At 33.9% G+C, this 14,125-nt stretch overlaps 1 protein-coding gene across 3 annotated transcripts in view; it reads left to right on the top strand.

Annotated features, from left to right (window-relative positions):
* Window positions 1–14,125, top strand: part of CSMD1 (CUB and Sushi multiple domains 1) — a 994,481-nt gene that overhangs the window by 811,499 nt on the left and 168,857 nt on the right. For all 3 annotated transcript variants that reach the window (XM_048936946.1, XM_048936944.1, XM_048936947.1), the window contains 3 exons: window positions 1,642–1,811; window positions 7,953–8,109; window positions 13,163–13,354. In XM_048936946.1, coding sequence (XP_048792903.1) covers window positions 1,642–1,811; window positions 7,953–8,109; window positions 13,163–13,354 — 519 coding nt within the window. The remainder of the gene's footprint in view (window positions 1–1,641; window positions 1,812–7,952; window positions 8,110–13,162; window positions 13,355–14,125) is intronic.

Here is a 14,125-nt window from a genome sequence, read left to right as displayed (position 1 = left end):
GCCACCAACCTCCTCATTTAATACTAGACCAGGCTGCCCAGGGCCCCATCCAAATCTGGCCTTGAACACCTCCAGGGATGGGGCATCCACAACCTCTCTGGGCAGCCTGTTCCAGCACCTCACCACTCTCTCTGTAAAGAACTTCCCTCTGACATCCAACTGAATCTTCCCTTCTTCAACTTAAAACCACTGCCCCTTGTCCTGCTGTTATCTACCCTATCATTCTTCACGATCTCCTCCTTCTTCTTTTTCCTTCTTTGGTTTTATTGAAGAGAGGAAGTACAGAATAATTCACTAGCTTCAGCCTCTTCAAAAGTGAAAAGCACATAACTTTGATCATGTGTATCAAGGCCTCTGAAATTCAAATCCAAGATTTTTAGATATTTGATATGTAAATATGAAATGTGCATCATTCACTGAATATGTTTAAAATAATTTATTTATTTTAAGGTATATCTTTCTTGTGTATCTTCATACTGTATTTTCAGAATGATTCTTTACACATATAACGGATAAACTATACTCATGTTCACACAAAATTGTAACCCCACACTTCCTTAAATGAATATCATAATGTCCTATAAGCCTTAAGACTCTTTTTAAAATATCCAGGAAAAATAAAGAGACAATTTTAAACAATCACCTCTTCTTCTCTAAAAATATCTGTTGGTATACATTAATGTCTTTTTAATTATTTATGTCAAACTCTCAATAAGGTCTGAATAATGATTATGTGAAAACCTGGATTCAATACAGCATATTTTATCCTTAGACGGGAAAAAATGAGGCAGAAATAATAAAATTTCCTTTCAAGTTGTACATTCATATCAGTATTTTACCTTAACTGAATGTTTTATAAGGTGCTTTTAGGCCATTTTTAATCACTTTGAATATTTGTTTGAACAATGTATTGCTCTTCTTTTTTATTTCTTTGGATGTTTTTGTTTCTGTGATGAAATGTACACTGCAGACATGGAATAGTGTTTATTTAGAACTCAACCTGAGCCAATAGGCTGAAACACATCATTCTTCCTCTACTCTACTCTTTTCTTTACTGTGTAGTAGTAACTAAAATTCTACTCCTGAAAGTGTCTCTAAGTTCATGCTACGGGTGGCTGTGAAAAGGACTCTCCCAATATTTACCTAAAAAAGAAGGGAGCTGTTTGGTGCTGACTAATATGAATAATCATTGATTTATTTTTTTGTTTTTGTTTTTTTTTGTTTCATATCTAGTGGAAATACTACTTGAATGCTTTCGATTTATTGCCAGACTACTTTATCTCAGCAAATTATTATCTGTTTTTTTCTAGTACTTATTTCAACAGAATAATTTTATGGAATTTTTATGGACTCCAGCTAGGCTGAATTACAGATCAGCCTAATGTGAGGACCAAGGGATGATTAGACGCTAGATAAAAGCCCTTAAGTGTACGTTAACCTAGTGAAGTTCTGGGGATAGCATCTTAGGTAGGGTTTTTAGATGTTTGTCCTGTAGGTGAAATCCAACAGAAATGTCTTTTTCCTAGGTATCCATAGCAAGTTAGTTATCGTATAGGCTAAATATTTCTAAAAATTGCCTATATTATCTTGAAATGGATAATTCACTTTTTTTTTGTTTGTTTGTGTGTCTGTTTTCTTTAGCTGAATGTGGAGCAACTGTCTCTGGAAATGAAGGAACATTGTTGTCTCCAAATTTTCCATCTAACTATGACAACAACCATGAATGTATCTATAAAATTGAAACTGAGGCTGGAAAAGGGATCCATCTTAGAGCAAGGAGCTTTCAGCTGCATGAGGGAGACATGGTTAAGGTAAAAAGAAAATCATCTCACTTTCTTCTGTGCTCAATGTTCACATTATATGAATGACTCAATACTAACCATTTTGTTCTTTTTGTTTGTTTGTTTGTTTTTTCCCCACTAAATTTAAATTCTATCTGAATATAGGGAATATTAAATGTTCAATTGTATTTCTGGAAATATTATTTACACAGTATATAAATCTGAATAGAAAACCTAAAATGCATACTTAAATTCCGAAAGCTAAAGTGAGCTGAAGTGTGTTATTTTCAATGCGTGGTGATATTTGTAAATGTATTTCTGGGATTGCTTTGAAGAAAGATGGTTTTTAATTGTAGATAGAATATTATTTGTCTTGTGCATAATAGGCAATTTTGGAAAAATTATTTAATTTGCTCATTTGGATAGAAAGAAGCTAGTCAATGTATGTTATTGTAATTGTTCTAGGTACATGTATTTCTCTAGGTGTCCTTTCTTGAGCAGGGAGTTGGACTAGATCACCTGATTCTCCAGTACTGTAATATTGACTAAAACTGTAATGACAGAAGGTAGCTTACTTTCTTTTACTCTTACTTTGTAGGTAATGTTTGAAACGCATCCTAAATAACTTCAAATTTTGAAAATGTACTTTTCTCCTATTTATTAATAATCTTTTTAATTTAAATAATGGCTGCCATATTCTTTTATATAATGAAAATCATGATATTCATCTGGAATGTTGAACATATACTAAAATTACTTTCTCAAGTTCATGTCTCTAATTTTTCTGATTTAATTGATACTCAAATTACTCAATGCTGTCAATTCAGTCAGTAACAACTGGGGATATCAGGATATCACAGCAACTCATTTAGCATGTTATTTCTAACCTGATCTTAGTATTTTCATTTGTACTTTCCACAAATATTTTGAGATAACTGTATGATAAAGCAAATTTTTCTTGCTATGCTTTTATCTATTATTCCATCTCCATATGTAAATGCATGACAAATTAATGCATTTCCTGTATTGTCCCTTTAAGTACCTTCTTTACTAATACAGATACATATATATGTTTTTTATATACTTGTGTTTTTTTTTTAAGTACAGACTGGATTAAACTATGAAATAGGCAAATCTTTAAAAAACTCAAACAGTATTCAAATATAATAGTTAAAAGAACAGTGCTTTCTCCGTCTTTACTCAAAAGTCACTGATAATAAAGGCCTCTATGCTTGTGTGGCTGTGCTGAATGTAGTGCTACAGGATCTTTCTTATGGCTTTTCTTTTAGACCAAAGAGAACTGAGTAGGTAGGTAAGAATGTAATCTATGTTGTTCTTTGCTCCCACATTCCTTTATTTGGCACTGTAGATCCCATAAAGCTCTGAATAGATGCAGCAGACACAGAAGAGCTTACTTAATTGACCACTGAGCAGCTTGGATACTGTACTTAAGTTTCTCAGAAGCTTTACACATACCTAGTTTATAAATAATTTAGTAGACTGCCTGAACAACAACAGAATCTTAGAAAACTCTAAGCTAACAATGAACTAACTCATTTATCCTTCAGAACTCTTCATGAGTAATGACAAGAATACTTAGAGTTACTCTCTGGGGATGTAAGAAAGTAGATTTAATAGTGAGAAAGCTGTTGTGGGCAATCTGTCACATACTATCTTCTTTCATAAATGCGTAAGCACATTACTTCTGAGGAAGCAAAGCAAGTAAAGAGTAAAGGCAAAATTGTTGCTATGTCTGAACTGCAAGGCCTGTTTTATATTTCTGAGGCAACTGGCATAGCACAACTGCTATTCACACAAATAAACTCTCTCACCATAGCCTCCTTATAACCTGCATTTTTAGAAATAATGTCTATTCCCTCTTGATCTATGAAAGCACTAGTATCTTAATTAGTTATTACCTGGAAGACTTCCAATTGGAGCAGGCCAATATCTTAACTGAAAATGTGGTGAAGATTAAACTGAGCATACAGTTGACTGTTAATATTTGAGATTTTGTCCTTTTTTTTAATTTATATTGGTGACAGCCTGGCTAGGGTATTTTAGAGTTCAGATTTTGTATACATTTCTATGCAGCTTCTTATTTATTCTATGACATAAGAATAAGAAATAATTATCCTATTGAAGATCTCTTTCTAGGCTGAAATGTTCTTTGTAGTCTTGCAGTGCATCATGAGATTATATTCATTGCTTGATTGTCACTAAGGAGAGATGCTTTGTGGCGATTTAAAATCTGCCAGCTGAAAGCAGAGAATAATGTAACAGCCTAGCATAGCATGTCAGCAAGAATTTTGTTTTCCAGATCAGTACCAGTTATCTTACAGAACTAGGAGTTACCTTGGTAAGTTGACTGAAATGTCCACCTGTCTCAGTATTCTTTCTCTAATGAAGATAATGGGAGATATTATTTAGGTAAAATAAACTACTAGCCTGGTTGCTTATCTGTGCTCCATTCCCTTATGTTCCCATGGTGTCCCCAGCTGTTGCATAAAGTAAGATTACATTTTGCTGTCTATTTCTTCATCATCTGTTATGGACATGTCTTTGAACTCAGGCAGACATTTTAATCACTTGATATTGTGTACTCTTCTGCAACAATAAACTCTGAAATTTCACTTAGTACTATGTAAAGAAGTGTGTGCATCTCCTTCGTACAGGAGAGATGTGGTCCTCCTGGAGCGCATCCAAAAGAGGACCACAAAAATGTTCTCAGGTATGGAACACCTCCCCTGTGAGGACAGGCTGAGAGAGCTGTGGCTGTTCAGCCTGGAGAAGAGAAGGCTCTGAGGAGACTTGATAGCAGCCTTTCAGTATCTATAAGAAAGAAGCTGGGGGGCTCTTTAGCAGTTTTGATAGGACAAAGGGAAATGATTTCAAAGCAACATAGAGCAGAGTGGACAAATGGAAGAAGTTTTTTATAATAAGAGTGGTCAAAATGGTCAAGCAAAATTTAAAAAGCATTTTTGTTTGGGATGCCATAAAGTTCAGGAAAATATCAAAGTTTAATTGTAAATATTTTTACTATCAGAATATGAAACTACAGTTTAAGAAAATCCAGTCAGCTTTTTGTTCTCCTTCAGTTGTTTTTACATTCTGTTAGCAGATGCACATACATTAGCACCATTACTGTGAGATTTCTCTTCACAAATAACAGTAGCACGATCCTCTTTCTTGTGTGTTTTCACCCTAGCAGCTGCACGCACTTCTCTCTCAGTTCCTCGCAAATGTTTAGGAGAAACAAAGCTTCCCTAAATGTCCTGGATACATTTATCTTAGTGCACTAAACAATGCCGTGATCATTCTCTACTGTCCCCAAGGCCAAGTTCCACAGTCTGAATGCATCCATAAAACTAAACTCTTATGAAACAAGGTGGCTCACTTAAACTTCCTCTTGGAAATAGTCCCTGGCCTCTACATCTCTTCTGTATCCTCAGAAAAGATTTGTGAGTCAGTAGGTCTGCTTTAACTGTTTGTTGAATAAATATTGTGTGGATAATCGAGTTCTGGCTGTACTCTGGCACTCTTTACTTGCTTTTAAAACATAAAACTAGCTTGAATTGCATGTGTTTATCTGGGTTTTCTGTTGGCACAAGTAAGAATTCTAAAAGTCACCTGAATATTGAGGTTAAGTAGTACAGAGGGAATAAAAAATAATTTGCAAAGAATTTCTGACATCAGTAAGATTGCGTGCATGAGAAGGGGTAAAGATGAGTGATTTCAAGGAGAATGACTGTAAGTCATGGGTAAAGCTTTCTATAAATGTAGTGAAGTTTGAACTTGATTTAGGGAGATAAACATCAGAGCTCAAGTAAAGAAAGTTTATAATTAAATAATATTTAGATCAGCTGATTATTTTAAAGCTTACCCTCACTTACTCACTGATGCCTGAGCTTCCTGGTCTGTCTATTTTAGCAATCTCTTGAAATACTTAATTCTTTAAACTGATTTTTTAACAGTAGAATCTCTGTCTCAGTGCAAATTTTTTCAAGGCAACTGTAACACTAGAATATAATTCCATGTTTTTCAGCTCTTTGGCCAAATATCTTCCTTCTTGCTTCATGACAGAGGAAAAAAGAGTATTTGGTAATTGGAGTATGTGAATTATATTTGAAATTGGTTGTCCTACATGAGTAAGGCATATGCACTACAATAATAATGTAAAAGTGTGTTAATATATTCCTGGTTCCAGAGGCAATCGCGCATGTCAGATCTCCTTCAAATACCAGAGCACAGGGGTTGCACACAAGATGCCTGCTGGAAGAAATCCTTGTCCAAGGCAAAACCATGACCAAGAATTGTTTGGGTGAATGTTGGCTGGGTTGGAGTAAACCTTTTCCTGGGGCAATTCAAATAAATTATTATGAAATTAATTATTTGTGTAGATGGTTGAGGTTTGATCCTTATATGTTTTGACCATTGGTCTCACTTACTAGACTAGAGATGTACATAATGTCTACAGTGTTAACAGCAGCCACTTTCATTTCACTCCTTATATCTTATTTTTATTTCATAAAGTGGCATTTTCATTTGTATCTTGATTAATCTTGATAGAGATTATGATTTAACTTGCTGATCATCAGATAGCAAGAGTATCTGCAAAGTCAGTAGCATAGAATATCATTAGAGCAGGACGTCTAAGGACAATCATAGTTATTAACTTATTTTTCTTTTAAAGATGAATAAAAGTCCCATTTATATTAGCACTTACTTTTAGAGAGTACTTACTATTAATGCCAATTTAAAGTCCACCTTTTCATTCAAACTAATAAATGAATGTCTGAAACCAAGTAAAATATATCTGTGTTTTCTGAATATATAATGAAAATGGCATTCAAGAATCTTGGAGTGAATGTGTTCGGCTTTTTTTTATATAGTAGATTTTCAGCTCTGATAAAGCATAATCAGGCAGTGAAAGAGTTCTATAATTCTGGCCCTGGACAAGAGTAGAAGTTTGGAGGCATTATTTTGATACTACTAGCACAGTATGAACAGCAATGGCTTATCTACGTGACCTATTATAGGACAATTTTTGCCTAAGTTAAAAGACAAAATGTTGTTCTATGAATGAATAGTGCAATGTATTATTGTACACAATCTTTAAGGGAAAGTTCTTATTAATATATATTTATGAAAAAAAAAATTTGATTTTATCTTCAAAAATCTTTGTGTGTGTTACTTTTGATAATTGTTAACAGCAGCACATATTACAAATGTGTTACTTTGAAAACATTCACTTATTGATGATACGATGGTATTTTCCTGGGGAAGTAGCTCTGCTTCTGAATATTGGTAATCGTCTATAAATGTTGTTGCAATGGTCCATCCTTTTGTTCATACATGGAACAGGACATTCAAATAAGGAAGTGTTGTCTGTAACTCAGATGCAGGAATTTAGGTTGTTAAATCAGTCACCACCTTATTCTGGCTGGAATGAGGATAAATCCTCCTTATACCACAAGGTCTGAGAATGAAGATATGAAGACCTAGAGCTTGAGATCTTTGTTGCAGCTTTTGCATCAGATTTATTCGATTTCTTAAGGAAGTTGGCATTGGGGGTGAATTGTCTTTCTCTTCAGATTAAAAACCAGAGAATCACGTTCATTACTTTTGTAAAAATGTCCACATGATGAAGTGTGAAACACACTTTATATTTGCCGATTTTTTAATGAAAAAATACAGGTGATTTTTATTTTTTTTATAATTCAAGAAGAATTTATATTTTTAAATCTGGATTGTTTTTTGTTTGGTTTTGTTTTTGTTTTTTAGACAAAAACCAAACGGAACCAAAACCAAACAAACAAAAACAACAGAGGACTATTGGGACACATTGATATATGTGATATATTGACTTAAATACCTCATTTCTGCTTTTTGATATCAGAGGGGAAAGAACAGAGATTATACTTCTATTAGCATTTCTAAGTGATCATGAAAAAAATCTGAAGTTATGAAACCTTAGAACATCTTGAAGGGTGACATAATACTTTCTATTTTACTGAATGTTATAACCAAGAAGTAGAATTTTTAGAGTGGTATATACCTCCACAAGAAGTTTGCGATGCATAGCTAACTTTGAAGTGTATAAAGTTTTTCAGATATGCAGATTCACAAATTCCAATGTCCAGTTTCATCCTATTATTTTGTTTCTTCAAGGTCTATGATGGAAAAGATAGTTCTTCTCGTTCTCTGGGAGCCTTCACCAAGAATGAAATGATGGGAGTCATTCTTAACAGCACCTCTAACCACCTGTGGATAGAATTTAATACCAATGGGTCTGATACTGACCAAGGATTTCAGCTCACTTATACAAGTAAGTAGCTAACAAAGGTGGTCTGATTGATACATGTATTTGTACATATGCAAAGTGCACTTACTCCACAGTTTGAATGTAATTAATAACTAGCTTGTTTCCAATACATAGAAACATAAACTTTGCTGAGATTCCACTGAATCTCTAAGTACCCTTTACCTTCGATTTATTGTCTTTTGCATCATAAGCTGCTTGTGAATCCTTCAGAATGAATTATCTTACTTCAAATTGTCTTGTAATATTAAGAGGAGGTATGTCACAGAAATGGAATCATAGTTCTTTACATAAAACCTGGTGACTTCCCTTTGGATTAGTCAGTCGTGCAATAAACAGAAATCATTCAGTTTCCCTTGTATTTTTCTGCTCTGCCTGATAAATATTATCATGCTACTCTTATTTATCTATCTATTTATTTATTTATTTATTTATATCAGAACTGAGAAGGAAAAAGTTACTTCAGCTATGAAATGTCTCAAATTGATGAATCTCTTGAAAAGCATAAACAGTTTTTTACAGTCTTTAAATGGTGATGCTAACAAAATTCTATACCCAAGGAAAGATTTTTCTTTTTTTTTTTTAATTTTCTTTTTTTTTTTTTTAACCAAATACCTCATTTGTATTGTATGCGCTCATTTTGCAGAAATTCATATTGCAATATTTACCTATATTTACTTATAATGAGATTTATTCCTATCTGTTCTAATATGAGAGGGTCCCATTTGTAAATACAGTGTAGTTTCTTAATTTTCACATGTATTTTCAGGAAGCCAAATTCAAGACAATGCCTTTGTGAGATAGTGAATATCTAACTGGGTGATTATATTGACTAGAAAGACAATTTAATATTATTTCCTACCACTGTAGTGCAGAACGTTACACCATTTATATACTAATAAAGCATAAGACTTAATATTTTGAGATGCTTTAAAAATTGGCTACAGTGCTGACTCCCATTCTTTGGGGAATCCAGTCCATGCATTACTTTGAAGATTACTATACAAGAAATCATATTCATTATTAGATGGATTTGGGTTTTTTTTTTTTTTCATTTATCAGATTGAAAGGTGCCAGATACTTTAAAGAAAGATAAAAATACTCAAAGCAAGATAAAAGATAAAGGGCTATTTAAATATGATCTCACTGGAGGATATAAGAAATATATGTTCTGGGGTCAATTAAAATGAATAATTAATATTGTTTATAAAGAACTAAAAAGAGTGCTAAAAAAGTCATGTGTAATAAATCCAGTGTTAAATCGGTTCTGATTATTGCCTGGTTGCACAGTTTTCACTGCCTGTAAGAGCATATCAATTGCCTATAATTTTTTTTTGTCTTTGTAGTGCTTTTCCTCCTATTAATGCTATCTAAAGGCAGATTAGTGTAGCTATGAAGTTTGAATTTTGAAACAACTGCAACATGTTATTAAAAAGACTTACAGAAAGTTACTTGTGCAGAATTACTACAGTAATCTTTAAATATTTTTAACCTGGTGAATCCTGTGAATGATACTGAGTTTACAAAAGCTAATGATCCAAAAGAACTAAAGTGAGCTTAAAGAAACTTTCATTTCTGTTTCCAGAATATCAGTACTGAAATAATAAAGTCATTCTATAAACTCAGAATCTGAGTAGTTTGTGTGAACTGTATAAATTATAAGATCTTAAGAGGAATATTATGAAAGATTCAAGTTGTAGTTGGAATGTGCAGTGTAGGAGATTGCTTCAGGCTAACAATAATAGCGAATGGAAACTAGAAATTATAGTGGGTTTTTGTTTTGTTTTATTTTGAATTTTTTAATGTGTAATGACAAGATAGTTTCAAGGAAATGAATTTATAGTGGACAGAGAAACTTTTTTGCTGTAATGGGTAATGAAGCAATCTGTAATCTTATGTATTTTAAGAGCTGTGAAATACCTTGTTTGTCTGAGGACTAAAGTTACATGTTTTAACCACAGCATTCTATTGTGACTGTAAGTAATTTGAATGAAAAAAAAATAAAATTCCAGTACTTCTTTCGTAAGTCCGGATAGATACATTGGGAGATTTTTCACATATTCTGGTATAAAAGTAACTGTTTTGTTCTGTTAGGTAGCAGTATTTAACATTAAATTGACATGTAAGTTAAAGTGGCGTCTTATTGATGCCTCACAGTGATGCATGGTAAAAGCAAAATACAGCTGTCCAGTAGAAATACCAGGCTGCAACTTTAAGTAAGGAGTGACTCAGTCCAGTCTCTGTATAACAAGCAGGACAGTCTCCCTGCAGTGTTTAACTACTCCACTGTCACAGCTCTCACAAGAGGAATTTTAACACTGTGTTCACTCATCATGTGGTGAGCTTAACATAGGAAGCTTTTGTCAGATATGCTTCCTTACTACTGCTGTTTAATCCTCCTTCAGTGAACATAGTCTTGTCTTTTCTTGGTTAGTGGAGAAAACAAATACAGCCTTCCACACTTTATCATACATACTGTAAATGTGTATTCTGAGCTCTTTATACTGCTGACTACTCTGCGCTCTGTATGGAGTTTTACAGTTCACAGAATACTCAGCACTATACTTCTGCATCACTTTTAGCTCCTATGAAGATAACTTGTAGAGCAATTTCACTTGCATCACATACAGTTGTATGTAATTTCTGTTGATCAGTTGCTGTGTTGTTGGTTATCATTTAAAGACATTTCTGTCTTATGTACATGTCCAAAATTCCTAGCAAATAATTAAAACAGTAAGACAACCTTTGTATCTCAAAAGGAAGACTACAGCAAAGATGGTGTCTGACTCCTGTTCAAAACCTTGCCCATCATTACTTCCTTTCTTCAGTAAAACACTTTTTTTTTTCCTGTTTTCCCACAAAGTTGAAGAGAAAAGGCCCTTTCTCTTCCTAGTATTGGCTAGAGCTCCTAAAATTAATTTATTTTAACTGTGCCAGAAGATGTTTATTTCTATGATACTATTCATCCAATCTATTCAGGAGTACCTCTGAGCTGTGATGTATAAAAAAACATTACCCCTGTGTAGAACTGCTCTTTTGACTTTCTGCAGTCCTGGAGGGTTTTACCAAGGTCTGTGTGTTGGCAGTAGCATTTCTGAGATCATAGGGAGTTATCCAAACGTCTGCTTTCTAAGGAGCAACTTCTCTATCTCTCTATGGCAATTTCATGGTTCCCCAGTCCTGTGCAGGATATAATAGAAGCAGAATATCTCTTAAATAAGGCTTGGAGTTCACTGTACCGAGTCTGTGGAAGGATCCTGGAATACATACAGATATGATCTTTAGGAATGTGCTTAGCTGCATTGGACCGCTCAGCAGTACGTTTTACCTCATAGCAGACTCCTGCATATTAAAGAAATGTGCAGAATTGGTTCCAGACTTCAATATAAAAGTCTGAAAACCATTCAGAAATTTGACATGTAATCTGTACTTAGATTTTAACTTTCTAAAGGCCCTTCACTTCTCTGTTTCAGAAAATGTAGTGTGGATTAAAAATGAAGTGTTATGTTAGTTCCTGAACACTTGTCTTTTGTTTGTATCCTCCTTTTTCTTATGTTGTGAAATTAGATGTTTCCCTGCAATTCTGTTCTAAGGTAAAAATGACAGCTGGAAAACAAAAATCAGTATGGATTCCTCTTTGCAAAATAGCATTCTCAGTATACACTCAGATCTTGACTAAATGTCACTGTCCATCAGTTTTGGATTCATGACTATTTCTCTCACTAAATGCAGAACTCTGGGAGAATGTAATTTCTGCGAAAGAGTGTGCAAAATTCAGGCCTGTAAACTATGTTCAACTCCACAGGACTTGCATTCTATCTAGTTTCTCTAAGGGAAAACAGGTTAAGAATTGTGCCTTCCTTTTTTTTGTTGTTGTTCTTTTGTTTTTTGTGGGGTTTTTTTGTTTGTTTGTTTGTTTGTTTGTTTTGTAATGATTTTTAGTGCTTTATTTGCATTTATTATACTCTACATCTAACAAGTATACTTTGTATTTTTACAGTACTTTTTCATTTCATCCCAAGACAGTCTTTGCAGATTAAGAAGTGATATTTAAAGAATTATGTATTGATATTGTTTTTTATCATAAGGATGTTTGATACTTTTCTTGTTAGTAAAGGACCTGATGTGGGGAATGAACCACAACAACAAACTGAAGGGAAAATCACTTGCCTTATTCAGAACTCCATAATGAGTTATAACAGAAACTGTTTAGAAAAATACAGACCACAAAAAAGAAATCATTTAGAATCAGACAGTATTAGAATCTGTCAGTAGTTGAGAAAGATGAGTTTGGAACTACTCTTTATAAAAAGCTTCAAAAACTGAATGTCAGTTCAGAACATCTTTACATCTTGTCGCTACTATGCAGAAAAAAAAAAACCACAATAGAAGAAATATATAAATATTTCTTATGTATAATCTTATGTAGATGCCCAAAGTAAAACTGTTCATGCTAATAAGGACAGAGGAAACTTTTCCTTTCTCATGTTAGCAGCTCAAAATGGGGACTGCTTGTCAGAAACAAGTAGAATATTACTTATTCATTTGCAGCAGAGAAGAAGCTAAAGCTGTGCTATCTTGACACTAGAATGAATAAATCAATCGTTGCATTTGCTTCCTACATTTCCACTATGGTCTGCTGGTATTGCTGTAGAGGTTAGATAAAGAAGTAAAGTTCTCACTCTGTATCAAGAAAAGAATTGAGACTGCTTCCTTTTCTCTGAATAAAAAAAAAAAAAAAAGATTGCAATAATAGAAGTGATATAAAATAATTTCTTACTGATCTCTTTTGGGATTGTACAAATAATAATTTTCTTCAGTGGAAAAATGTCATAATCAATAGCATGAATAATTCTTGGTGTCTCAGTTTCTACTTTCTCCAAATTACGTGTAATTTATCTTTGGTTGCTCTGGATTTATGTAATCTACCTGAATCATGGGAGAATAATTTGAATCAAGACTAGAAAGCAATTCACTGGCATTTTATTTTATTTGATATTTTATATTTATGTGTTCTTTTTTTTCTTTTCTTCTTTTCCTTTCCCACTTCTGTTTGCAGGTTTTGACCTCGTCAAGTGTGAAGATCCTGGCATACCAAATTATGGCTACAAGATCCGAGATGAAGGACATTTCATAGACACTGTCATTTTATACAGCTGTAATCCTGGCTATACAATGCATGGCAGCGGCATTATGACTTGTTTAAGTGGAGATAGGAGAGTATGGGACAAACCTCTACCTACTTGCATAGGTAATATGATTTCTTGTAGTGAAAGACCTCCCTGTTGTTTCAGGGGAAAAAAATAATAAAAAAATCTTTCTATACTTTGTATGATAATGACATAAATACTTTAAATTTCAAGTAATGATTTACCATGGATAACCAAATATAACTTTTCTGGCTCTTTAACAGATTGCTATATAGCTGTGGCAGAAAACTTGGGCAACACTTCTGTCAGTAGGCCAGGTTTTAAAGTTTTTAGAGTTTTTATGATGAGGCTGTGCAGTGCTGAACCAAGTCTCTAAAACTGTTTTGTTATAACCACCACAAATGTTAAGGAAGTACTGGGTGAAAAAACATCTGAACAATCTGAACTCTGATATTGCTATTGCCCATTAGTTCCTTTGTTAGGTAGTTTTTCTCCTCCAGTTCAGGTTTCCAGTCTACAATTACCAGTGACTTTCTGAGTTCAGGTTTCTAAATGGTGTTCCCATGAGTCCTCGAGAAAGTATTTCTTTTTGTATGCTTTCTAATGCTTACCTTTTGAATCTGACAGCTGGTACAGGTAAGCTACTGACTACTTCCAGCAAACTCAGCTGACTTGCAGGGTCCTTGCTCATTGTTCCTCTCCAGCATCGTGTGCCATATTTTCTAGTCCAGGATCTGCTTCCTTCTGAATACACTCACAGACCTGCAGTCTGAAAAAGAGCAAGCTTTCTTTCCTTTCAGAATTTTAGCTTACCCAGAGGGTAACTGCTGGGAGTTGGGGGGGGGGGGGGGGGGGAACAAAAAAAAAAACAA

This window comes from Lagopus muta, chromosome 2, assembly GCF_023343835.1.
Source record: "Lagopus muta isolate bLagMut1 chromosome 2, bLagMut1 primary, whole genome shotgun sequence".
NCBI lineage: Eukaryota > Metazoa > Chordata > Aves > Galliformes > Phasianidae > Lagopus > Lagopus muta.
The sequence above is the reverse complement of the archived record's forward strand: the minus strand, read 5'-3'. Positions and strand labels throughout refer to the sequence as shown.